General features: G+C 45.6%; 6 protein-coding genes across 6 annotated transcripts; 3 read left to right on the forward strand and 3 right to left on the reverse strand.

The window, feature by feature from the left end:
• Positions 1 to 1,895: 1,895 nt before the first annotated feature.
• On the forward strand, positions 1,896 to 2,711 carry PHALS_09447 (Phox homologous domain; the record flags this gene model as incomplete). Its single annotated transcript, XM_024722881.1, has 1 exon — positions 1,896 to 2,711. One exon carries the CDS (start codon positions 1,896 to 1,898, stop codon positions 2,709 to 2,711), a length of 816 nt encoding a protein of 271 aa, XP_024571690.1.
• A 226-nt stretch (positions 2,712 to 2,937) lies between these two features.
• On the reverse strand, positions 2,938 to 4,067 carry PHALS_09448 (mitochondrial carrier family; the record flags this gene model as incomplete). The annotated part of the gene is made up of 2 exons (XM_024722892.1): positions 2,938 to 3,951; positions 4,029 to 4,067. 2 exons carry the CDS (start codon positions 4,065 to 4,067, stop codon positions 2,938 to 2,940), a joined length of 1,053 nt encoding a protein of 350 aa, XP_024571691.1.
• Positions 4,068 to 5,604: 1,537 nt separating this feature from the next.
• PHALS_09449 (EGF-like, conserved site) lies at positions 5,605 to 6,561 on the forward strand (the record flags this gene model as incomplete). The annotated part of the gene is made up of 2 exons (XM_024722903.1): positions 5,605 to 5,947; positions 6,017 to 6,561. The coding sequence occupies 2 exons, from the start codon at positions 5,605 to 5,607 to the stop codon at positions 6,559 to 6,561; spliced, it is 888 nt and encodes a 295-aa protein (XP_024571692.1).
• An 11,702-nt stretch (positions 6,562 to 18,263) lies between these two features.
• On the reverse strand, positions 18,264 to 18,630 carry PHALS_09450 (uncharacterized protein; the record flags this gene model as incomplete). The annotated part of the gene is made up of 2 exons (XM_024722915.1): positions 18,264 to 18,365; positions 18,427 to 18,630. 2 exons carry the CDS (start codon positions 18,628 to 18,630, stop codon positions 18,264 to 18,266), a joined length of 306 nt encoding a protein of 101 aa, XP_024571693.1.
• Positions 18,631 to 21,710: 3,080 nt separating this feature from the next.
• On the forward strand, positions 21,711 to 22,837 carry PHALS_09451 (conserved hypothetical protein; the record flags this gene model as incomplete). The annotated part of the gene is made up of 3 exons (XM_024722926.1): positions 21,711 to 21,713; positions 21,814 to 22,026; positions 22,091 to 22,837. 3 exons carry the CDS (start codon positions 21,711 to 21,713, stop codon positions 22,835 to 22,837), a joined length of 963 nt encoding a protein of 320 aa, XP_024571694.1.
• Positions 22,838 to 23,245: 408 nt separating this feature from the next.
• Positions 23,246 to 26,297, reverse strand: PHALS_09452 (WD40 repeat protein; the record flags this gene model as incomplete). The annotated part of the gene is made up of 3 exons (XM_024722937.1): positions 23,246 to 25,692; positions 26,027 to 26,055; positions 26,161 to 26,297. 3 exons carry the CDS (start codon positions 26,295 to 26,297, stop codon positions 23,246 to 23,248), a joined length of 2,613 nt encoding a protein of 870 aa, XP_024571695.1.
• Between the last annotated feature and the right edge of the window lie 12 nt (positions 26,298 to 26,309).

The following is a 26,309-nucleotide window of genomic DNA, read 5'->3' on the forward strand; positions in this document are numbered from 1 at the left end:
ACGCAAATGGGCCAAGTATGTCGACACCAAGGTTCCTAAGACACCTGATGATGTAATTCAATGTCTAGCCTCATGGTGGGACAACTCGAATACAGCGATCAAAACGCGTGCAACCAGAGCTCTTTCGCTCTTCGAGATGATGCTGGTGTGCACAGCGCCCATGACCTTTGATAAGGATTATTGGCTTCAGCGTCTGACAGGATGGTCAGTACCTTGATCCTAGCACGCAAAAGAGGTCTGCTGCACCCCAATATGTTGTTGGTCCTGCTTCGCTCACAGATCGGCATTCACCGCTCTAAAATCCATGAAAAGGTCTAATAGCAAGGAGATATACTTGATTACCCTGGGTATCTTCGGGAATGCGACCGCTTCTTCCCAGAGAATGCAAAAGTGTTGCAACCCCAGCAAACTGACGGCCAATTTGTGCTTACGACCCGAAAGCTTGCGCTGAACTACTAGGTGACCCCACGCTTAGATGCACCTGAAGTGTCATGGCAAGACGTCAGCTTGTTGACCGTCAACACCAATGGAATCAAGAACAATGGGCATCTGCTCATTGATCACCTACTTGCAAAATTTAGCCTTTCTTGCATCGAAGAAGCCGAACTTCGCGATTTCCACCTTCTTGAGACTTTTCAGCTCAAGTTTCAATCCCGTCTGAAACGCAAGCTATTCGGCAGTGACCCTGACATGGCCAGTGCTTCCAGACAACACACCGATCTGGCGGTGTGATCGCTGTGATACGCCCTGGTTTTCCAGGTTACGACACAGCTATGAAGTGACTGTATTAAGACGCTATTTGGTCGTTTAACTGGTAGTCGCCAATGCTCCCGTGCATATACACAACGTATACTCGCCAGTGGACGATCATGACAATGCCGTTTTCTTCGACCTTCTTTCAGTGGATCGTTTCAAAAGCAATGCAACACACACCGTTCTCGGCGACTTGAATACGCCCCTCAACCCCAGATTTGACACTTCCAAACCACGCTTATGTGTTTGCCCAGGACGCAGCGCCTGTATGTGTTGGCTAGGTCCGCTTGCAAAGAAAACACACTACAACTGCGCTATGCGAACAGCTTCTGTAAGTTCTTGCAAGATAAAAGAAAATAGTTCCCCCATAGTAACAAATTAGTATACTACCATATCTTAAACACACGGCATTGCGTTTGTGTCAGAAAAAGCGCATAATATAGAACAAAAACATGCATGATTCTTGTTAAAAAGAAGTCGCTGCGATCCGTCTTGCCGTTTGCGATAGCATACCTCAGCGATCTCTTTTTACCACGAGCAAATCAGTAAGTATTCGAACGTGTCGTAGTCGACGATACATGAAGTACATGCTTTGCATTGGAACACTCGACTTTTTCATTTCTTATATATGGTTGAGATATGCGGCGTCACAATCAGCAAGTCTCATCGCTGATGTGATGTAAAACTTGAAATTTCTTCCGCAAAATATAATTTCGCATTATAGCCTACGTTACTAGTCAGTCCTAATGTATTTCAAAAGAGGCGATCTAGACACCTAAGGCGAATGGCTTGTATAGATCTCCTCCCTGTTGAAGCGTGCATCTTGAAACGTGTGTCTTACATACTGAACACTAACCTTAAAAAAGATTGGTGCTTTGGCTATCATGGATGCAATATATACGTCATTTGTTTGAAGTACTACTCAATACCTATGAAGACGATTTGGATATCGCCCTGAAAGAAAGATTTGTACCCACCAGTGGTAGCACTGTGCCCAGTAAAGCATGTAAGAGCAATCATGCCGATAGTATAGAGCTTTCTGTAGTCCAAATGCCATTATTATTGTATAGTTGTTTATGCGAGCTGATGATGCGCACTTCTCCACCTCAACCTCAACGTTGCAATTCAATTTGTAACTTGCCATGTCAAGTTTGGATGCTAAAAGTCGCACTTCGTCTATCTTTTATTCATGCACACTGCGTCCTGTGTCCGCCAGGATTGTTTCATATGGCCGCGAGTACCAATCACATCGTCGACCTACACTCTATGTGCTGCAAGTGAGCCGCAGCGGTACCGCGGACTGGTATGTGGCCAAGCGTTATTCCGAGTTTCGCGAGTTGCATTATGCGCTGCAGCGCGAGTGTAGCAGAACTGGTGGTAAACTACATGCAAACTGTAGCGCATGCAAGGAGCTTTTGAACTACTACAATCGCCTTCGCTTTCCCAGCCGTCACATCTTTCAGTCAAGTCTGGGATTCTCCAAAAAAAGATTCCACACCTTAAGGACGGAAGGATTGGATAGCTACATGCGATTCTTATTAGAGACTACTCAGGGTTTGCTAGGGGATGAGGATGATGATGACGGCTTACCAGAATGGGGCGGTAAAAAATTCTCTAAGTGTCTTGTACTGGAATATATTCGAAAATTTCTGATGGTTAACGAGGATCTCACAACTCGTGGTCGTCCCCTTGAAGACCCAGGCCCGAAGTATAGAGGGCTAGCTACGCAAGTAATTTCGCCTACTGTTACAACCAGTTACCAGCGCCGTCTTACGAGAAGAAGCTCATCAGTCACTAGCTTCCGAACAAGCGAGCTAGATCTCGTGCCCATTGAAATCCCCTCATCTACAGACGAATCTACTCGAAACTCGTTTGTAGAGAGCACCTGGTTTTCAAGTTTTGCTCATTTTGATGACGAGCGTACCACGCTACCCTTGGACGCGGTAATTTATCGATAGGTCAAATACGCACATTATCGCTTATATCCGTGACCTCCAGTTGAAAAGAAAGAGAGTGCTTATCCGTCACTCCGCCCAATATTCTGTCAAACTTTCACCCATCAATTGTGAGTGCCTATCAATTGTGATTTCGTTAGTTTGCTAGCATCATAACAAAAAAAATAGAGCTAATACGAGTACAACCGTTTGATCATTCACAAGCATATAGAAATAGTTAGTTAAGCTATCATGCTTTAGCAGCCTCAATAGCCGTCTGCCTTGTGTTTCGGTGCAAAGCACATAAAATACGTGTAGTATACTTGGCTATTTGCTCCTTCGTCATAACCAGAAGAGCACTCTTTAAGACGGTAATGAACAATTGTGCCGAGCAACCCTTAAAGTATCCAGCAAAGCCTTCTAGTTCATTGATACGCTTGAGCATATGCAACATCGAGCTGCACTTTTCAGGTTGATGATGACCATACAACTGTTGCTGGCGACCATCACCTGGCTTCGTTTGCGCCTGGATAAGTACTTTTGCCCGAATTATGGGATAAGTGATGATTGTAGCGACTGCCTTTGCAAAAGCCGCTAAAATAAGCGCCTCTAACGCTGTCAGTGAGCTCACGCGTTTAGTATTGTTTGCTGCCATCTTGAATTGTTGTAGCTGAAGCTTAAGCTTATAAAAAATCGTGTAATTAATGGACGGATTGCTCACCAACACTAATGATGGGATAAATCCTTTCCAAAAAGTCCTAAGGCCATTTTCAGCGTATATCTCCCTTGCGATACCAATCAAAGTGCGTTGGCGTGGCCCATTAGTTTCGTCCTTGTCACCAGAGAACTCAATTTGGGCCCGTGTATTAATCATCTCTAAAGGAAGTGTCAATGACATGTTAAGCGCTCCAGCGGTGGAGGCCACAAGAAGACTCATGCCCGTAGTAGTAGGCAATTTGAAGTGTTTCTCAACTGCCGATATGAGGAATGAGTACCAATAGAAGTATGCAAAGTTTGATAAAACTGTATGCACAATCTTCGAGCTGAGGCCGGCAAAGAGACCCTCAAATCCTTCTTGGCGATAAATAAACCATGCAAACACAAGCATACTACGTGCGCTCTTTTCACGAAGCTTCATAGTTTTTTCCTTAAGCTCTTCTGATTCCTCCTCTTTGATGTTGTCTACATCCACTTGGATCCTTGTTTTTACAACATCTAGTGGGTATAGCAACACAGCTGCAAACAGTGCGCCCATCGCACCAGCCTGTAAACACAGAGATATTGTTGAGCTTAAGGCTGTGTGGGTACGGTATAGTGTGGGAGCGTATGTGATGGACTTACGGAAGCATCGACGAGGGCTTTAAAGGTGGGGGAGTCCATGCTTGCAAAAAATACCCAAGATAAATTACTATCGAAAGAGGTTTGTTAAAATTAGAGCTGACCTTATTAAAACAAACTATGTTAGCTTTTTTAGCTACGATCCGAAAGCAAATTAGACTGCTGAACATGTCCACGATGTCAGAATAGGCGGTTTTTCCAATGTGTCAGAAGAATTAAAGTGCTAAGAACATTCGTGCTACATTATTGTTCGTATATTGAAGACTAGCCTTAAACTTCCTCTAGGCGCAGTGTAAAAATCTAACCACTTCGATTTGGTGAGAAACACAAATTAAACAAAGGTTTCTTCAAGCTAGCTGCAAGTCTAACTTGTAAGTCTTCATACCAACGCCTGGTGCGCTGCCAGATTATAGCCATTCTGCTTTATAGTTGATCGTGGCATGATACTCTGTAACTTTTTCTGTCCTGTAAAGGCAAACAAGATTCTTTTACAGATACTTAGTCTTATTTCTATGTTATTTTCTCGGATGTTTGCCCATTCTAGCCTAGAACATGTTTGATAACCAATAAGGATAACTAATGAGCCGGTACCAAATACTCTTGCGTTTAAGAGTAGGCTGGTTACTAGAAATTATACGCGAAACCCTCTCATCAAAATTTTGGCCAATCAAAATTGCGTATTTCTAAGTAGCAGTCTATCATACAGCTTAGTCAAATGATGGCAGCTTTGTATGGATTTTCATTTTAAGCCACAATAATAACATCCGTAAGCTTTACGACATGCGTTTTGCTCAGATGTTTTATAACGTTTTGGTATAAGAAATATAATGTAAAAACATTACTAAGAAACGCCGAGAGAGATGCGAAAAGCTGTCAAGTCACCTACAAATAAAGACCTCATGGTGGGAATGAGCTTCCAAGGGATTTCGGGTTTGTCTGTGTACAAATTTTCCTCGCCATAAAGCAGAAAATTAATAGACTTCAGATGAATAATTCATCGCAGATCGTATTAAATAAATTTTGTGTCGTACTTTGTATATCACAGTGAGTAACGAATAGGTCATTAAATGATTCGAAACTTGTTGGATACAACATATCGTCTGGCCGCCTTACTGGTGAATTGAAAATTAAACTTTTTTATATTTCGAACGAACCAGTGCCAACACCAAGAAAGGCTAGTCCTGACCCATTTTTGCCTTAATTACATGTATTCGTTTTGGTGTACTAACAGTTTGCATTGACTTTTGTTCCCAAAAGTCGTGAAGTCGAACATCTGACGTCGCGCTTTCCGTCGTTTTTTTGTACCGGAATATAAGTCGTTAACTTGTGTAGGCACCTTCCAGCACATGTAACTAATGCTAGGCCTGTGGTCATGACGTACTCCAGGCTAAATACAAGATTTGATGGGACTGGTTTCTGCATCATTTCCATGTTTTACTGCGCTGACTAGTGCTTAGTATTTCGCATGTGCAGACTCTATATGTTCGTTGAGCCGTGTCGATTCTGCTGTAGAGCTTAATTCGATCATCATAGCCCAACTTCAGTATCAAACACCCTCCAGAATTAAACTTTCTTGAAGATGCGACTTTTCGAACTAATTGTGTTTTTCACGAGTCTTTATGGCTCTGTATGGGCTAAGCAAACTGCAGTTACTTGCTCCACTACGGCAGACTGCGCTTGGGGTGAGACTTGCGTTGCTGGTGACTCTGAAACGTCCGTCCAGTCCTGTGTTCCGCCGACAGTATGTGGAGGTCAGTCAATGGGCAACTGTCCCGCTGACGATGGAGGTGAACTCGCTTGCCTCTGGAGACCAAATGACGATTGCAGGGATGGTTGCGCTATTTTAAATGGCAGAAGAGGCATTTATAAGTGTGTGTCGATTGCCCGATGCGATGCATATTACGGAGGAGCATCTTGTAGTAGTAAGTAACTCACTTGAACTATTCTAAATCGATGATAAGTCTAATCTTCTGTGATCGCATAAATGGTAGACGGTTGCAGTGTAAACGGAGTGCAATGTAATGGTCAAGGCTCATGTAACATGATGGAGACAATGGCAAATGGAACGCCAGTACTTGGGTGTACATGTGAAAATGGTTATAGAGGAGAAAAGTGTGAAGTTGCACCACGTTCAACGCCGTCATCAAATTCCTCGTCGACAGACGGATTGATCAATAACAGCGGATCTGTTGACGACAACACGGACAACTCTTCAGCCAACTTAACCGACAATTCTGACAACAGCACCGACCAGTCAGCTGGTGCTATTTTGGATGAAACCCCTTCTGATTGTTCATCAGGCAACTGCGAAACGATGTCACGTGCTTCGCCCACCGGCATTCGAACAGGAACCCTGGTCACTATTATCACTTTGTCGGCATTAGCTTTAATTTGTGTGATCCTTGTGGCTATGCGCTTACGTAGAAAAAAGCATCAGACAGACGAAGAATTTGCTGACGCCCTTGCTTTCACACACGGCGCAGAAGCTGTACATGTGCGAGATCTCAACTCATCGTTATCAAGTTCCAGTTTGTAGACCATCGCGAGCGACATCACCACGTTAGAGATTATGTTAGTATATTTAAGACCTTATATCGGCACGCTAGTATTGTTGTTGAAAGTTTTAGCACGTGTAGAATGGCGGTTGGATCTCTGAATGTGGGATTGAAAGATGTTTTAATAGCCATTCAGCTGCGTGTTGTCAGTGAGGATCATCTCATGAAGTTAACATTTCGCTGATCCGTTTATGTGACCTATCTGAGTTTGTTCTATTTTTCGAGCTGCATGATTAGGTAGTGATAAATGCGACACCTGTTATGTGGTGTGGTAAGAAATATTAGACTCCCACCGCAATATAAGTTTATATAGACTGATAGAGACATCTAAACTCCAAATTTAATACCCTTTGATATCAGCTCATAATCTTGCATGACAATTAAGAAAACAAATCTTTTGCTAGTATGAGACGTGGTTGTTGCTTGACAGTGCGGGCTTAAATGCACAGCAAAGGACGAGGACCTGAGACGACAAGCCTAGGTTGTAGATTATGTCTGAGTTCGGTTTACCTGGCAGTGGAGGCGGCATTTTACAAGTGGTTGAGAATGTGTGGGTTTTTCAAATTTTGCCATTTCTTAAAGTATCGTCGACAGATTAAGTCTTTTGGTACAGCAGGAGTAACAATCGCTAAGCGTCTGACCAATTGCGAAGTCGTTTAGTGGTCATTGCGGATGCAGTGATATCGTAGTAATTGCAGATTTTACGTAACTAAAAGATTTTAATAGCAACCTACATCGGGGTTGTTGTAGAAAATGTTTAAAAAATCTGAGATCTTATGTTCTCATTCCATACATATTTGATTCAATACATTACGGTATAATTGTTTAAAATTTACATTGCGCATTGGTGCAATTATGAATATTTATAAGTACCGAGGTATTGATCTTAATGAAGATGATGATGCTCTAAAAAGGAAAGATCCATGGTGTAGGAAGGTAAGTCAGCAACTAAAGACACATGTTAGAAGAGACAGTAAAGTGTTTATACTTAAGAATGTTCTAAAAAGATATATACGCATCAGATAGCAGAGCTAAAGAATCATCAAGAACTCTCAGTTCCACTCCGCACGAACTCAACAGTATATATGCGTTTTTCAACGCGACTTTTAGAGTCAAATCTTCCGCTGTGTAAAGTGCCCGGTAATTTCCTTGTACGTATTAGCACACAAGAAGCTTACGGCCAACAAACCGGAACCGGTTATTGCTCGCCTGGAAGCAATCACAAGTTTTGAGAATGTGCTAGCGAGAAATATCCAGGAGCGCCACACTTCCGGCCCTGGTAGGCGACTAATCATGAAAAACTTATGCTCAGCGCTAGACATTTCAAGGAGAGGACTCTTGCTTTCAAAATTCCGCGCTGGGAATGTTTCGCTCACCGAGGTAATGCACATTAATCTCATTACCGCGCACGGGCGTCTGACCTGAAGATCGCAAGCGAAACGCGCTGTCGCTTCTTTTAGAGCATCATCAAATCTATTGTCATCTCTTATCTTCCCTCATTCGAAGGGAGAGTATCCTTTCAATGACGTTGGTGTTCACACCGCCTAATCAGGCATATCGGAAGCACCCACAACTGTTGTCCACCCGTCTAGAAAAGCTTGGGCTGTCAGACTATTAATGAGAGCTCTTATACCGCACTGGCGTCAGAACCTCTCTCGGAGACTGTAACGGTTGCTATTTTTTTGGAGAGGGTCTTCGAACGGGTGCGGATCACAGCATATCCATCCGCTCAGAACATTGTGCTCAAAGAAGCTGTTAGTGTCGTTTTCATTACGGAGTACAATCTTCGCACCGTGAGGAGTGAATGGGAAACTGTGAAATCAGTGAGTATGCCAGAAGCGAGGCTTTTTGCCATTCTGCAGAGGAATAAAGAGATCTCTCAGTTGGTATAGCTATGTGGTACGCGCGATTGCTTCATCTGTATGATTGCATTCGCCGTTCGCTCTTGGCTGAATGGTCAAAAAGGTGAGACTCACACTCAAGGGCGGATGACGAATCACCACCAAGAAAAATCGTCAAGTCTCAGTGGCTTAATTCACCCCGTGGAGCTTGTGGTCAATAGACCTAGTTCATGAAGGAGCAACTTTCCAAAACAGAGGAGGGACAATCTGCCCAGAATTGTTGGTCGTTGACATCATCGGGCCAGGATCTTTGAAGCCGAAAAGCATGATAGTTTCTGGTGCATCGGGAAATTACGTACTGCACACGACTGCCAAAAAGGGTTGGCAGCACACAAAGACATTAATTATGTTAATTGTGGATACAATTCCCGTGCGTTGTGCGACGAATGACAGTTAATGATTCAAAAGTGTTGTTTAAACTCCAATTAAAGTGTGAGGATTTCGACAGCGTGAAACGATAAATAGTACAGAATCTGATATTAAGATGAGATCTTACGGCGAAGATTAAACACGACGAGCCATGGGCCGATTGAAAGTCGAAAAATTGAGGTACCGCGTACATCTCATCTGGCAAATCATTAGCGAGTCGTGAGCCCCTACTGTAGCGGGGCTGCCGTAGTTCTTATGCCTAGCCTCAGCTAAGCTAAGGTCTGTGACTTTCGTTCAGTTCCTAGAACCGTAGCGGATCTCCAAGAGTACCCACAACCTCAACTCAAGGCAAATATGTTCTTCCGACCAAAAATTAAACTGTATTTCCTGATTCATCTACGCCACAGCTGCCTATATCTAAATTCACCGGTCTCTTATTTAAAAATAGTAAAATCAAATTAAAATGCATAAGTACCGGCAGTTCAGCCACGTACTGACTTCTTGTTAAGGTGTAGCCACACCATTGTGTGATTTTATCGTCTTGTGTAACCCACACTGTTGTATGGTCAAACAATCTTGTGTGACCCACACTTTTATGCCAGGGTACGTGTAACCCCTTTACACCCACCAAGCGTTTTGGTTCGAGCATGAAGCTGTAGTAGCGCGCGGGATTGGTAGACATTGATAGCAATGGTTTTGTGTCTCGAGAAGAGCTCGTTGGTAAAAACGAAGAAATCTGAGCTATCAAGTGATAGTCCTCAAGAAAATAGTTCTGTCGAACCGAAAAAGGACGACTTACTCCCGTGGTCTTTGAGTGTTTCTCTGGTGGAACGGCTGGAAATATCTGACAGTTGTCTCCTGTGATTAGGTGCCCGTCTCTCGCTAAAGCCGGCGAAGTTCAGACTGTCGGTCGCGAGTATAAGGTCTGGCTCATGAAGATATAAATATATAGGTTTTCTGAATCGATATGGCGGCACTGCTGAGTCAGCACTACCGATCGGAGCAGTGAGGTCTCACGAGTATATGGCAGAAAATAATCTCCACTCGCGATCGGAGCGAAAAGTTTAGATCGGGGGATTTTCGGTCTCTCCTCACTATATCCGGCAAAGGCTATTTTATAGCCGGAAATATTGAATGTGTGCGAGGAATCACAAGAAGGTGAAGTATCGAATAGTACGGCCGATGCCGATAGATCCGCAAAAAACGGATCTATCGTTGACTACATATGTCATTGAGAACACCAGCAGAGCACTGGGTGCGAGTAGTAGGACGGCTTCCTTTAAGCTCCTATGACAGTTTCTTTGTTAAAGAATGTTTAAGACGTCGTGGCAAAAGATACCCCCGGACAGGAGAGTTCGTCATAAAGTCGAATGGATTCCAGATCCAAATACTGCATCACATGGCAATTACTCTTATCAAGCGGACGATGTGACGTCATTGATGTATTCTGTGTGAATCGCGAGGCGGGTTGTGTATGAGAGAGTAGAACCCCAAATCGGCGATAGCGCTTTGTACCAGATAGGCTAACGACAAGAGGTGAAGTGTGCATGCGTCTATCGGTACGGTGTAATGCAGAACAGCATGGTCAGCAGCAATTGGTTTAATATTTCGACTGAGTTAATTGTTTAGGCAACCGCTAAAGACGAAGCAATATCCCTCTCTATGATTAGTGCTTTGAGCAGGATGCTATGGTATAGCTGATTATGCGATGGGCAGCTGTTCAGAACACATCATTACACGGAACTATTCTGACGCTTTAATCGTACAATGTCGTGCAGAGTACGGAAAAATCGGATGTGAAAACCACATTGAACATTTACTAGTGGTGTCCGACTTTATGCACTTGAATAATAAAGACACGTGTATTTTTAGCGCCAAACATAATTTCCTTTGTGGATTACTTTATTGGATATTAGATTCTGCAGGCGGATCCCTCGAAGATGACGACCATTGTAGTTTGACCAGTATTTCTGTCGAAATGAAACTGAGAAAATGGCTCAACCATCTACTTAAACAAGTGGAGCTTAATTTTCCCGAAATGGTACCACCCTCATCACTTCTCTTAAAATGAATGCTGAAAGATGCTGGGGTGCGGCGAAACAGGTGGATCTTATGGCTGTCAAAAAGTTACATGCGTGCTAAATTCGGACTTTCCCAAATCTAGATGGACCGTTTAATGCTGTAAAAGGCGCCACAGACTTTGTAATAGGCTGTCTTTTGCCTCAAGCACATGCAAATGGACATGAATTCGTAGTCGGTTTTGAGTCTCGCCGGCTGAAGGATGCTGAACAGAACAACTCAGCTCATGATAAGGAGCTACTGACAATGTAATATGTTTTCGTCAAGTTCTGGGTGCATCTGATTGGTTGAGACGTTTGTGATTGAAGATCACGCATTGTCGCGCACAGCGACGACATCACTACCATTTAACAATGAGTAACAAAACGCTCATCAAATTCAGAAAAGGCAAAATGCACAGCATGCAGGTCAGGTACAACATAAGTTGCGCTACTAAAGCTTTGGGATGTGATTAGTTTAAGAGCTTAATTTTCACTTAGTCAACGCACACCTGCACCGCCATTCGTAATACGTAATACAGCACCGACCCACATGACACTCAGCGTGTAGTGATGTCTCATGACAAGGACCTTATGTACATAATACTGTACGGGGCACAGATACACCTCTAGGGGGTCACCTCGGAAAATGAACGGCATACTGCTTGATGAGCGCTGTGTATTGATAGTCCAATATATACGAGAGCGTAAGCGCATATGGGCGCACGTGTTAGATTTGTCAGTGGGCTAAAACATGCCGCATGGGGCGGCTTCTGCCAGCGTACCGGCTCCAGTGGAATGCTGGCAGTACATCGACAGGGCTCTGTTTTTGGTCCATTCAATAATGCGTACGATTGTACCGGGATTGTGGTCTTTGTGGACTATCAGAGCAAAATGGTTCATTAGACTGCTGTCAGGTTTATGACTGGTGAGGATACAGTCAAGCTAGATTTCCAACATGTTTTGCCAATATATCTTGCTTTAGCCATTGTATCAAATAGAGATCAGCGCTTTTATTCGAGTTATAACAAATAAAAGGTGCTCGGCATCAGATTGGATATGCTAACCACTGACGATTCAAAAATTATTCGTCAGACAGAACGCATGATGTGCGTAATAAGGAATATATTCTGGACCACTTGCGCTGGAAACCCACGGTTTTCAGACAAGTTGCTCCAGCTCATTGTGTTTATGCCGCACACGTCTCTTACCTCCATTTACCACAAACGGTTTTGTGGGCGCCTGATGTGCAACAAAGTACTTTTGGCCCAGTTGGGAAGTGCTGTCGATTTAATTCTATTGGCAAATACAACCCGGCAAAACTCGAAGCAAAATTCGAAATTTTGTTTTAATGAAAAGTGACGCAATTATATTCAAGATAATAAATCCAAAGGCGACGGGAACCTCTCGCGCATGGACGTTCTTATAGTGATCAAGATTTCCATTGGCGCATAGGCTGGTGTAAGTGAGAACACCATGCGGAACGTTTGGTGCCATACGGGCATCGTGCTAGCACCTCATGGTTGTTCTGCTCAAGTCATTCAACGACTGTGTCGATGCCGTTGATCCCCCCCGAGCTCAGCTCTCTCATTTGCCATATCGCCATCTCAACCTCGTCGATGCTAACACCTCCATCGACATTGAGGAAAACTTCGATGGAGCCACTGTGAATACCTTCCCGCCGACTGTGGCGTAGAGAGAAATGTTGCTTATAAGAGAAAGATTGAGAAGATAAGCGAACCTTTTCCCGCAGTCGCGTGCCAGCACCTTGCGGTCTACGCATTAGCGCATGGCCAGAGTGAGCACTGTGACGGGGTTACACATAATGGGCGGGTTACACATGATAATGTGACGGTACATAGGTGTGGATTACACAAGTTGGTGTAATCACACAATGGTATGGCTACACCGTAACAAGACGCCACTACGCGGCAGGATTGCCAGTAGTAAAGCATACTTAAAGGTTTTGCTATATTAATTAGGTACTACTATATTAATTAGGAAAAACTAGGGTTTTAGATATTGGCGGCTCTGTCGCAAGCAAAACCATGAAATATAGGTTCAATTTTGAACAGAAGAGTTCATTTACCTTGGCTAATGTTGTAAGTATTCTTGGAGGCAGCGGAATGCGATCTCGTACTGGTCTTGTGAACAACGTAAGGCCGGTGACTTTAGCTTAGCATACATTAAGCAAAGAGCCATGGCAGCCCCGCTGCAGGCACGACATCGCTGTGTCAAGGCGCATGCGAGAGAGATGCTGTAGGCGGGATTGAAGCAACCAGAATTTTCGGCATTCTTCACTGCGGAGAGTATAGACAAGGTGGTGTTAGAACTCACTTCATTCCTAGAGCCACAAGGTTGTACTTGCTGAGATACCGGACCAGCTTTCTACCCTCCGGCTGTGCAATCAGCGGGCGGATGTAGGCTTGTGACTCTTTCTTGAAGTAATGGCAAGATATGTACAAGTAACTAACCTGATAATGGTCTCAAAATCAATCACGTAAAGATTGCATATCATTAACGTTTCATTTTAATCTACCGGCTACCAGCTCAATCACATTTTATCGCAAAGCGCTATCTTTTAATAATATTCTATATACCTCGTTATAAGGACACGAGTTGTCTCCGTGCACCGATGGTGTTCTTCGTAGAACTGTGCTTGTTGTAGGCACTCATGTATCGTTAGCAGACTTTCGTTACTTGCCTGAGATGTCGGACCACACTTTAGCTCACGCTAATTTTGGCTTTGTCAAGTAACCGCTCCACTTCAATCTCTCAGCGCACTACCGTGCCTGATCTTTATACCTACCTGCACCGAGTTCTCCCCCGTACACTCAATAAACTGGCTCAACGAGACCCTACTAAGAGCGTGATATTTTACCACAGACGTGCTTAGCAAAAATCTCGGTGAGGATGCCGAGGTATCCTTGATTAAGACCTGTCCCAGTACCGTCTATACAACTTTGCCCACATCCGGCGATAACCGGTTACTCGTTTTTAAAGGATAAGGTGCTCAATGCGCTCAACATCCCCACCATACGAGTCCGTAATATTTTTACTGGTGGTTACTGTTTGGATTCGCCACCTTAAAGCCCACTTTAATATCCGGCTTTTTACCAACGAGCTGGACCTGGTTCAGCTTGCTTCGTCGCCGACTCTATGCGTGTGAACCTTTCACTCTCTCCCAGTGCAAAATGAGTGCAACAAAGCCGCACTGTAACGGGGCTGCCGTAGCTCTTTGCTTTGAAGAAGCTTACTAAGGTCACCGACCTTACGTTTTATAGCAGAACAAGTACGAGTGAAGCGAATCACAAGCTGCTACCTCCAAGAGTACCCAAAACCTAATCCCAAGGCAAATGTACTCATTAAAACTGTATTTAATTGTTTTATTTACGGCAGAGCCGCTGATATCTAGAGCCTTAGGTTTTCCTAATCACATAGAATAATCGAATTAAGATGAATAACTACGTGACAGTCCTGCAACCTAGTGGCTTCTTGTTACGGTGAGGCCGCACCATTGTGTGATTATTCCGACTTGTGTAATCCACACCTATGTACGGTCACACCATCTTGTGTGAGACACTCTTTCAATCGAGGGTAAGTGTAACCCTGTTAGACTCACCCCCATCAAAATTGTGAAAACCCACAATTCACATTCAAGTGTCGCCTAATACGAGGCTCGCGTGTCTACGACACCGTTACGCTTCTAAAAAGATTGTTAGGCGTCTATGTAGTCGGGCTTCTGGTCACTACACAAGCTGAGCTTGATTAGAGGAAAACTCCCCGAGTTCGCTTCTTGTTACCGCAAGGAATCCCAATGGATAGGTACCGCGCTCGACTTCGAGCTCAAAAACGAGGCGCTCCTGTACTCGCAATACAGACTATTCCTGTGATTCTCGCCTCTGTCGAAGCCGCTGCATATAATGAAGAGCTCTTTGAGCGATGGGTTTAGCGGCACCGGGACTTTTCTCGCTTTCTCATTTAAAGTGGAGCCACAAGGAAGTGGAAGTGCGCGTAGAACGCCATCTTCGATTTGAGTTTGCCAAACTCGAGGCACAACGCCGAGTACTAACGTATTGTCGCCCTGTGACATATGGTTCATTCATCACGCCCCCGCGAGCTCTGTGGTTTGTCCCAAGGGTGAATCTACGACCACAGCAGCTCAGGGCCATAGCTTGAGCTCAGCTTATGGACCTTCGGCTTCTCAGGCTACTGCTGAGAAGCGATGGGCGCACGACGACGCGGAGAGTCATGATTCTTCTGGTCATAAACGTTCACGACGTCTGCACAGTCTTGCAGAAGTGGCTTCTCAACCCCCCCACGAATTATCGGAGTTTGGTTATCCCCGCCACTTTACAAGATGTTGGGTTCGAACGACGAGGTCGACCTACAGTACGTTTCACGTCATAGTGGACGCCACCATTCTCATCGAGAAGAGTCGGCGGCGGACGATGACGACTTGGTCAATCGCCGCCTGGTGACTTGGGATGATTCTCCAGATCTGGAGGAAAAAGTCCGTCATCATCGGTACTCTGTTGATCATCTTGCCGAGGTCGCATTCCGCTGTGCGGAAGACCTCGAAATCTTGTAGCACTTTGTGAACCGACTGCCTCACGTTGAGGACTATCGTGCTCTGTTGGAGCGGCACCGAGCCGTCGAGCAGACGAATACGTCACTTTGTGCGACAGTGGAGCGCTTTGCGCCGTTGGAAACGGAAATTGTTGCAGCGCGTGCTCAAAATTAGTTGCTGGTTCAGCTTCTGGGTGGCCGAGCGCCTTTGGGCTCCGCCCCGTTGCCAACGATACCGCGTTCACTTACGCCGGATCTCCGTACGGCATAAGCAAGCCAGCATAAAACACCGAGTGGGCGCGCATCCTTCTCTGTAGATCTACCGTATACACAAGACCTCCCTTGACCAAAACCTTAAATGTTCAATAAACCATGGGCGGAGCTTTGTCTTAAACACAGCAGCAACTGCATGTGTAGGAAGATTTTAGCAGTTGATGAAACTAGGCCTCCGATCTCAAAGGTTGCAACATTTCTTGTGTTTCTACACCTGCATATTCTTTCTGCATGTCTTGGCTTTCAGCCATCGCATCGCCAACAAATCTTAGGACACTCAGTCTGTTAGACAGGAAGTCATCGATTTCTAAACAGACAGTGAGGGGGCAGACCTCAGCTAGCTGCTCGGCTAATCCTTCCCTCACCAAGCTCTGAGCCATAGGATGGCGGCGTCAGCGGGATTAATAAGCCCGTTCACGAAGAAAGGCGTGTAGCCGGTAGATAAATGCACTGCATTGCTTCGAGCGAATTTTACAGGTAGCAGCATGGTGCTCCAGCGCTTCGGTGTCTCGGTGCAGCCACTGCGAAGAACGTCTTCAACGACATCATTCACGCGCTCAGTTTAACCTTCGGTCTGCGGATGGTCCGCTGTTAACATAGGTTACTTGGTGCCCAGCACCCTGAAGATTGTCGACCAAAACTTCCCAGTGATGCGTGGATCTCTTGATGAGATACTTGACTCCGGGGATCCATGTTGTCAAAAGACACGATCCATTAACAGCATCGTTGTTCCCACACCGTCGATGGTGTTCGGCACCGCCGCATGATGAGTCATTTTGCTCAAATGGTCTACAAAGACCACCACACTCGTGTTGCCCGCTAAGTCCATTGGCAGACCAAACGCAAAATCCATACTCATGGACTGCCAGCACCCGGAGGGTACCGGTAAACTGGCCAGCGGTGCTAGCGCATTCGGAGCGTGTTTTACCCTCTGACACGTCTTAAACGTGCGCACATATGTGCTCGTCCATTTGTACAGCTTGGGCCACCAATAGTGACAGCTCACCGAGCTGTACGTCTTCTCACGACCGAGATGACCACTGAGCAGGGTGTAGTGGGCTCATTGCGAGGAGCGAAAAATCATGGCGTCTTCGTTGAAGCGATGTTGTAATACAGCAACCCGTTCCTCAACGAATATCGGTGTCGCCGTGCGCGCAAACGGGCGGCGTCGAAGAGCGGCCATAAGTCGCAATTTCTTGTCTGAGCTTCCAAATTCGTTGCTCCCGCAGCGCTACACACATACTATCACCCGCGTATGCAGCGCGGATCAAATCCGTCACTGACGACGTCACCATCGTGATATGAGCAAGCTCATAGCCTGGTCTGCGTGACAACGTATCATCAAACGCATTCTGCTTTCCTGGCTTTTACTTCACCTCGAAGTTATATTCTGCAAAGAATAAGAGTCACCAGGCCAGAGTTGAGCGACTGAGTCCCAGTGCGTGATGAAACAAGATCTGTGTCGATCACAAATGGCTTTGATTCAAGCAGGTGCACCCTGAACTTGACAAGTGCATACTTCATCGCAAGTAATTTCTTGTCGCGGACCGGGAAGTTCCTCTCCGCAGCCTTGAGCTGGCGAGATTTGAACGCGATCACCCAATCTCGCCCTCGGCGTCTGCTTGTAGTAGTGCACAGCCGATGGCAATGTACGAAGCGTCACAGACGACACTTAAATTACGATCGGGGTCTGGCAACGCCATTATTGGTGCATAAAGGGTGCTGTCTATGACCTTGTCAAAAGTCTTTCGATACTCGGTGTCCTGACACCATTCTGTATCCTTTTTAATGAAATTAGACAATGGCCGTGCCATTTCCACATAATTTGCGCTATACTTGTGCAAGTAGTTGGCGAGGCCAAGCCACTTGCGCAAGTCCTTTTGAATCTTTGGAACCAGTACACGATTGCCTCCGCTCGAAGGCCATGCTTCCCAGTGAAGCACCCTAAAAAGCGATTTCTTTCGCGCCGAAAATGCACTTATCAGCATCAGCATACAGCTTATTCGTGCGCATGCACTCAAGCACCGCTCATAAATGAACGATGAGGTTTTCCTTATCTGTCCTCCCGTGTCCCGCACGACTGTTGACAAAGATGTCGTCAAAGTATGCCTGTGCATACGCCCGATGGAACCCAAACAATCGCGTCACACAGCGATTAAATGTTGCTGGTGTCTTTGACAGCCCTTGAAGCATCACCAGACACTCTCAGAACATCCTCAGCGGAGCATCACTCGCTCTCATGAGCAATTGGTGATGACCATCGACCAAGTCGGGTGCGATTGTACAGCCAACCATATTGTTTTGAAGAACATCCTTTCCAGAAATTATCGTTTGTGCCGGAACGGTGGCAGCGTTTAGCTTATTATAAAAGTGAACGATACGCCACTTGCCGTTCGGCTTCCGGGCGCAAAATTTGGGTGTCGAATACTATCACGCACCATTCCTGTCATGCTTCGCACAGATAAAAGGCGTTTATGACGTCACACTGCTCTTTGGGCGGGAATCATTAGCTTGTTACGCAGTATTTGTTTCCGGAACCAGGTCAATCTCATGACGCACACCTCGGTCCGGAGGTAAGACTGACGGCGGGTCTTTGGGGACGACGTCTTGAAATTCCTAAACCAGAGGATAGAAGCATTCTCCAGGATCGACGATCCACTTTGTGCGCTCTCAGCACCCTTTTAGTGTCATCCAAGGCAGCTTCATCCAAAAACGACGACGAGTTAATCTCCTCGTTCGGTCTCATAATGACCACCTCAGCTGAATGGCCCGCCTTCAAGGCACCGCCAGATGCTTCGTATGACATCTCGTTCAGCTCAAAAAGAGCATCCATAGCTGGAAAAGCCTCCAGGGTGACGTCGCCGTCTTCCTCCCCCGTCATATCGTTAACACGGGTGTATAGCTGTTCGCTATCATCTAAGGTAGACACAGCGTGGGTCAAGGTTGACGCCTCGCATCTTGCCGATATCATACGGCTTTGTCGTCACCACCGTATATAAGTTTAACGTCTCACGAGACAGGTGGAGACACGCATTCGGCGTCGTCCAGTATCCTCACTCCCTGCTCCATCGGAGCCTTGATGTTATTAACAACATGCGAAGAAGAGCTGCTACTTCCGCAGTCTTCGTCCAGTAGATGACGTGCCACTCCACGCGCATCAGAAAGGTCTTGCCCAGATTGCCTCGGTCCTCGTTCGGCCATGCTACTCTTGGCATGCAGCAACTGCTTCCAGGCGTGAGCAGTGCTCAGTGGACTACGTGCCACTCCACGTGCATCACTGGGGCCTCACCCTCGATGCCTCGGCCCTTGGCTGACCATGCCACTCTTGGCATGCAGCGACTTTGGCAGCGCTCAGTGAGTTACGTGCCACTTCACGTCCAGCCCGCGAGCCACATTCGGGGCACATGTCCTGTACACATTCGGTGTTTGACAACTCGGATACTCCGAAATCTAGCACATTGACCGTCCCGGTCCAGTGCCCGCACCAATAGCGCTTCCGCCTCCCAGTCATGACTCACCGAAGGTCCACTCAGGAGATGTGTGTAGTGTCCACGGTCTTCGACGTCCAATTTATTCATGGCTCATGGTGTTCCAACCATGCCATATCAAGGATAAGATCATACCTGTCATCCAAGTCTAAGACTAAGCAGCCTTCCACGCTATCGAAGTCATCAAACTGGAAACCGAGGTCCGCGGGGACCCTCGGCACAAATACACAAGTCCCCGTCGCTAAGCGAAAAGTGGCGGTGTCACTCAACTGCGCTTTCAGCGCCTCAGCAAACAGCTGACCTCCCTTGATCGTGGAGTCGTGCATAATTGCCCGACGCACCAGAATTGATAAGGATTTTCCATGGGTTATCGAAGCCCATCACGGTGGCTTTTACGACCAATAAGCCCAGCTTGCATACATGTTCCGTAATCAAGAGCACGGATATCTTTAGTGCTGGGCCCTGCTGCCCTCTACCTCCTTGAGGCACAACAGAACTCAGTTTTTCTCCATGTAGGGCGCGGGGCGCCCTACTGGTCTCTGTCTTTTCCTCGCGACAAACAAGACTGGTTAGAAGGGGGACGTCTGTTCGATGAACCTTAGCGCGCCATGCGTAGGAGACATCCAGTCCGAAGGTGACGGGTGTCTCCACAGACAAAACACCGTCGGATGTATAAGCGCTGCCCGGCTATATAACTATGTCATAAACTTTGGCGTGACAAGTCGACCTTGTACATTATAGTTGGCTTCAGCTGACAGTGTGGATAAGAAGAAATCAAAAATATAATCCAGCTCGGAACTCTCCCACCTCTTTCTCAGCATAGCTGAGATTCATTGGCTCAGACCCGCTCGACGAGATCTGAGAGTGTGCATTCCAACCGAGTCGTGGCGACTGAATTCGGCATTCATCGCCACGTACACCGCTTCTTCAAAAGAGGGCGGATGCCCACGGAAGACATCCATTCTGGCCGGAGGGCCTCCATAAAGAGGGTCACTGTGACCGCATCGGGAGGATCGGCTGTCATCCCGGCAATGAGAGCTCTCAACTCTTGAACAAAGTCCACCAACTCCTTTTTGCCATTTCGGGCGACAACGAAATGCGATCGCACGCAATATGCCTAGTTAGGCGACAAGAACACTTGCAAAAGCTGACGCTTCAGCAATATCCAGGAGGGGGACGCCGCTTCAATCGAAGCACCGCACGTTAGTGCTCATTCTTGCGTTATCTTTCTGAGCTTGGAGTTAGCTAGCGCCACGCGCTGTTGCTCGTTCTGGACCATGGCAGATGCCATAGCCTTCTTGGCCATTCTTACCAAGAGCATAAGATTTTCTCTATCCTTACCCTCGAAGGTCTTAAGGCTTACCATGAGCGACCTGAGTCGAGAGGAGTCACCGTTGTCGACGTGGCGTCATGGACGCTGTCGATACCGACATCTTCTCCTCTAGGTGCTCTAGAGGAACATTCTCATAGCATCTAGACGCGCATTTATCGCTTCGGCTTTCTTCGAAGCAATGTTGTCACACGCCCTCGAACCAACAAGAACTCAGCTTATTAAGCCCGTCCTGCATGCCTTGGGGAAAAAGTAGAATTGCTCCATGCTCACAAAGGATCACTGAGACGATATTCAGACATTCTGAGAAGCTTCGCGAGTCCTGGCCGTGATAATTCAGGAAGTTCTAAGGACCGGAATCTCGCTAATGCGGCGCTTTCTGAAAGCTTACTATGTCTTGGTTCTTATATGGAATTTGCTCTTATATGTAAACAGACTGTTTTGTACACATTTGGTGCAATTGATTTATTACATTCAATTGTACGAAATTTGGTGTATTTGTGAGTATTTAACAGTACTGGGGGCACGTGGATAAAAAGAAAGGCAGTTTTCTAAGAGAGAGGGTTAATGGTAAACATCAGGTATGAGTTATAACAGATTTAATTCCTACTTTTAATATCAGTCTTACCATATTAAGCTCATAATGTTCGTACTCTTATAATAGCGGAAATGCTATCTTTTGAGATTCTGCTTCTAGTAGGAGCACACGAGCTAAACACTTTGTGCGTTTATTGAGCGAAATCTCAAAGTCAAGCTTTCTCCGCGCCGAAGGTTTCTATTATACTTCTGAGTTATATTACTAAATGAAAGATGTTGTGCATCAAATTATTTTCTTAAATGATGGATATGAATCTCGCGAAAATTGTGCTTGTAGATATTTTGAGTTTTATATTATAACCAATTGCTCTGCAAAAAATTCTTTATCAGTTTGGAGTAATACTTTGTTAGAACCCATCATATCTTTTATTAAAGAAAATCCTTATGATATATATATAAATGCTTACTGACTCGTTTTTGTGTCGATACAATTAGTATGTGGCTCTAATTGTAGATCAACACTTAACCAGAAATTCCTAAAACAGCTCAAGTCGACGCCCTCTCAGCCTCTAGCTTCGCATCTCGTCCTCCGTCTTCAGCATTAATATGGTAGGCTAGACGCTTAATTCCTCGTTCCCGTTACTTCTTGCTACTCTACATGCCGAGTGACTTCTTCATTCATGCACGTTTGTGTCTGCATTTGGTTTAGGATGAACACTACAATGTGTACGACTTTGACGGAGGTATGTCGAGCTACAAATATATGATGTCGTCTTATGTCTCTCCTACTGAATATTTGTTATCATCAGAAGCTGAAGATAGCGAACGCTATTACGACAATGTAGACGACATAAGTCACCAACCGCGAATTAAGCGCGTCTTGTACCCATCGCGGCTTATGGTCGACTTCAAGGGCTTAGGGGTATGCTGTCGCTTGAACGCTTGCCGCAATGAATTTGACTATATGTATGATTTTTATTGATTAGCTTGCAGCCTTAAAGCGCTACGCCAAGTACTACCACCTTAAACTGAACGAAAACACAACAAAGGAAGATCTGGCAGCTCAAGTGGCGCGTCATTTTGATCTGTCGTTAGAGGTAGAAGAAGACGACTCGATTGTTGCGTTTATGCAACGTTTGCGTAATGGCGAGCGGGCGGCAGTGAAGCGTTCGACTGTTCGCGATAAAGAGCGCAAATTGCAAGCTGCAGTTGAAAAGGCCAAGCGCAAGTCAAACAGTCGCAAGCGGCAGCGTGATCACTCTGTTTCTTCTGGTCGCAATACAAGCAACTTTAATCATCACTCGAGTAACGGTGTCTCTATGAATGCTTCTAACCACGGACATGGTAACAGTTACTCGAGCGGGGGGAATAACACTTATAACAGTCGAGGGAATGGGAACGACGGACGCAAAGGTCCACCAAATAGCTCGAAACTCTCAAATCTGTCGGGTGGCAAGACGAAAAAGACGAAGAAAGACGCCGATACCGGCGAAGACAATGAACTCTACTGCATTTGCAATTTGCCAAGCTATGGCAATATGATTGCGTGCGACGGTAAAACGTGCCCAAATCCATCTCAGTGGTATCATCTCGAGTGTGTCGGACTGGCCGACGGCCGTCATCCAGATACGTGGTTGTGTCCCGAATGTGACCCTAAGGGCTTTTTGGGTGGTTCCTCTAATAGTCACAGGAAAAAGAAGAACAAACGCTCTAAGTCTCCTGGGAACAAGTAAAGGAGACAATTTGAAGCGCTCAGCCTGGTTTCTGAAAGTCGCTCTAGCTTATTTTTTAGTTATAACTATCGCCAATTTGCCTTGTATCTCACGTATCCACTCGCACCACCCTTAAATTATATAATTATGTAGTTTTGACGTCTAGGAGCTAATAATGGTAATAATCATCTGAAAAAGAAGACAAATTTGCATTTACAAGGTTGAACGTCAGAACCCGAGCTATCATCGAAAATTGCACTATCTCGCATGAGACGTGGATCGTCCAAATATCCATCGTAGCAAAGAGCTCAAAAGTTTGTAAATAAAGTCTGCAATCATCTATCTTGTCCCCACTGTATCATATACATTATCGAACCTCGAATGTGTATAGCACGGATCTATAATAAATACAGGCTCGGACTATGCACATTACCCAAAAGTCCAAAGTTTGACCCGTTTATCTGCACCAGAGGACACAAATGCGGGTTCATTTGGATGCCATTGTGCTTGCAATACTTTACCATAATGTTTGTGGTAGCTAGCTAACGGCTGGAGTAGCGAGCGAGATGCTTGCGTGACACAGAGTGTTCCATCGAAGGCCGCGCTAAGTAGCCATTGGCCTCCAGGAGACCAACGCACTGATCGACACTCGTCTTGATGTGGTATCATCCGCTGCAATGCATCTCGTGCTGTAGCCCGCAGATCCCATAAAGCCACGCTGCCATCTTGATGGCCAGAAACGATAAGTTTGTCATTTTTTGGATGAAAATGTAAAGAGAAGGCAGCGTGGGCTTCCGACGTCACCAAACGCTCACAGCGTCGACTACGAGTATCCCAGAGCCGCACGGTTCTGTCAAGTGCTGCACTTAGTAGCAAAGTACTAGTTGACGCTGAAGTTTCTGGATGGGGCATGGCAATAGCTTGAATTTCTCCAACATGACCATCTAGCGTTTGAACAAGGCCCGATTTCTCGTTTTTGTGAGTTCTCCGAATATCCCAGCAACACAAGCGACGATCAGCTGTTGCAGTGATCCATAGCAAATGCGGCGATGAAAAGTGAAGTGCCCGAGTTTTACCCAAATACCCATTGTTGTCACCTCGCTGGACCCAAATCTCCTGATTTGTATTTTGCACAAATGCGGTATGATTCAAGATCAACACCTTTGCCGACCCATCTGCTGCTCCTGATGCAACCATTGACGTAGCACTCATCTGACCAATTAAATGAGGATTATAAGCGAGACAATAAATCCCCGAATCGTGATATTTGTGTCGCTCAAGAGCAACTGGCAACAGTGGGAGTATCATGTTACGAGATGGCGACCACGAAAATTGATGATGGTGTAAAGGACTCGACAAGGTAAAAATTCGTAACGCACGTGCGTTCGTGCCAACAGCGAGATGAGATCCTGAAGGATGCACATCAAGCGCACGCACGGCTTGGGGCTCCTTTACTTCGGCTACGACTTCTGCACAAACCACATGGTCCAGCGTCAGCTCATCATAACACTTCGGAATTCTTCTTAAATTCGAATCTTCGACATGATAGTTCGCTTCAACACTGAACGTTCGATGTAAATTTGACCAATTGTCGTTTTTCAGTAAAGGATCTTTCTCAACAAACATCTGACTCGACTCGAATTGGTTCATTTCTAGAGGCATAGTGACATCTGCATCGCAATGACTGATGTTGGTCTCACTGGTTGTGACATTCTTGATTGACATATTAGAGCTTTGCAAACGCTGGAAATTAGTGTCTCGTTGATTACCGTGATTCTCGAAATTTACTCTCCCATACTCCTCTTCGTCAACATGCACTCCTGCTATAATGATTGGACCTCTCTGCGTTTGATGGTTACTCGTTTCTTCAGTTCGTCCTAGCACCTGGTTTTCATCTTTGTTTATTACTTGTACACTTTCTGTTTGAATCGCTTCGCTCTTCCACTCAATCGATTCACAATTCACTGCGGCATCAACTGTCTTGCTTTCTAATCTACAACTGACCCCAACATCTATCAACTCTTTTACATTTAGTCCACAGTTCACTGCTGCATCCTGAACTTCCTTTACATCAATCTCACAGCTCACAGCAACATCTGCAGTGCTCATCTCATTTTTTGTATCCTCTCCATCAATATAGCCACCAACTCCTTGCCATTGACTAGTGCTCAACTGAATTGACAAAGCTATCGGATTGTGTTGCTTTTTGAGCAATGTCATCCATTCCGCTGAGTGCCCCACAGAAACAATCGAATTCTCTTCGCTCGCCACAACATCATGTGGTGTATCTATTAGCAGAATGTCACTGACTTCCTGCTCCCTACCAACTGTAACCTTGTCGTAACTATTACATGCCACTGTAATACAATTCTGCGCTGCATTTTCTCCTTTTTGCCGATGAAGTCGAATTGCATCATCAATAAGTCCTAACAGTTGATCTTTTGGCATTGCCACATAGTTTTGAACATCGCTCTCCTCCATACTGAAAGGTCCTCGAAATAGAGGGACTAGTTTTCGAAAGCAATTTAACTTGGCTTGTGCGAGTCTTGAGTGCATTGAATCTTGCAATTCACTTTTCATGACCATATCCAGCTCGTTAAGAGCTGACAGCGCAGTTTTTAATTCCTCCGACACGAAATCCACAGTCGCTAAAGGCAATAGCAAAGCTCGAGCTCTTTTCACATCGCCAGCAAAGACCCAGCGCCGTAATAGCGCAACCTCATGTGATACTCCTCGCAACCAAGAAGGATCTACTCCGCTTTCCTGTTGCAACGCTAACGAGCTGGCATAGAGTCCATTAGTCTCCAAGAATTGTACAATCAGATACAGCACATTATTGTGGCAGGGCATTGATACGTCGAGATTACGATAACGGACTAAAACAGTAATAGAATTAGAATAGAAATTGTCTCGACTGACGGCACCCTTTTCTCGCAGGAATGCCAGCGAGGTAATATACCAGAACAATAAGTTGTAGGTACGTTTCTAAGAAAACGAAATAACTACATCGTGACAATGTCGCTCTTTGGCGTGTCATTACTTGAGCTGCCTTCAAGATCACTCGCTATAGAGGCAGCAGGAGCAACAAATGCTGCCGCTCCTCCAAATCCATCAGCCTGTGCACCATCGCGCCTCTTTTTTCGTGAGTACATGGCAAAGAGCAGCGCACCGACAAAAATACAGGCAGCTAGCACACCAATGGTCACAAACACTGCCGAACTCGTGCCTTTTGCATCCGACTGCGAGGATAGCGGGCGAACGTTAGTGGACTCTGGAACAACATTACTATTTTCTTCTGATGTAGATCGCGGTGATGGCGAGTTGGTCGTAAAATTATTACTGACCTGTGATGGCGAGTCGCTTGTAGAATTAGTTGGCGGCGAGTCGCTTGTGAAATCAGTCGACGGCGAGTCGCTCGTGGAATCATTTGATGGTGAGTCGCTCGTGGAATCATTTGATGGCGAGTCGCTCGTGGAATCATTTGATGGCGAGT

This window comes from Plasmopara halstedii (assembly GCF_900000015.1).
Source record: "Plasmopara halstedii genome assembly, contig: Scaffold_42, whole genome shotgun sequence".
NCBI lineage: Eukaryota > Oomycota > Peronosporomycetes > Peronosporales > Peronosporaceae > Plasmopara > Plasmopara halstedii.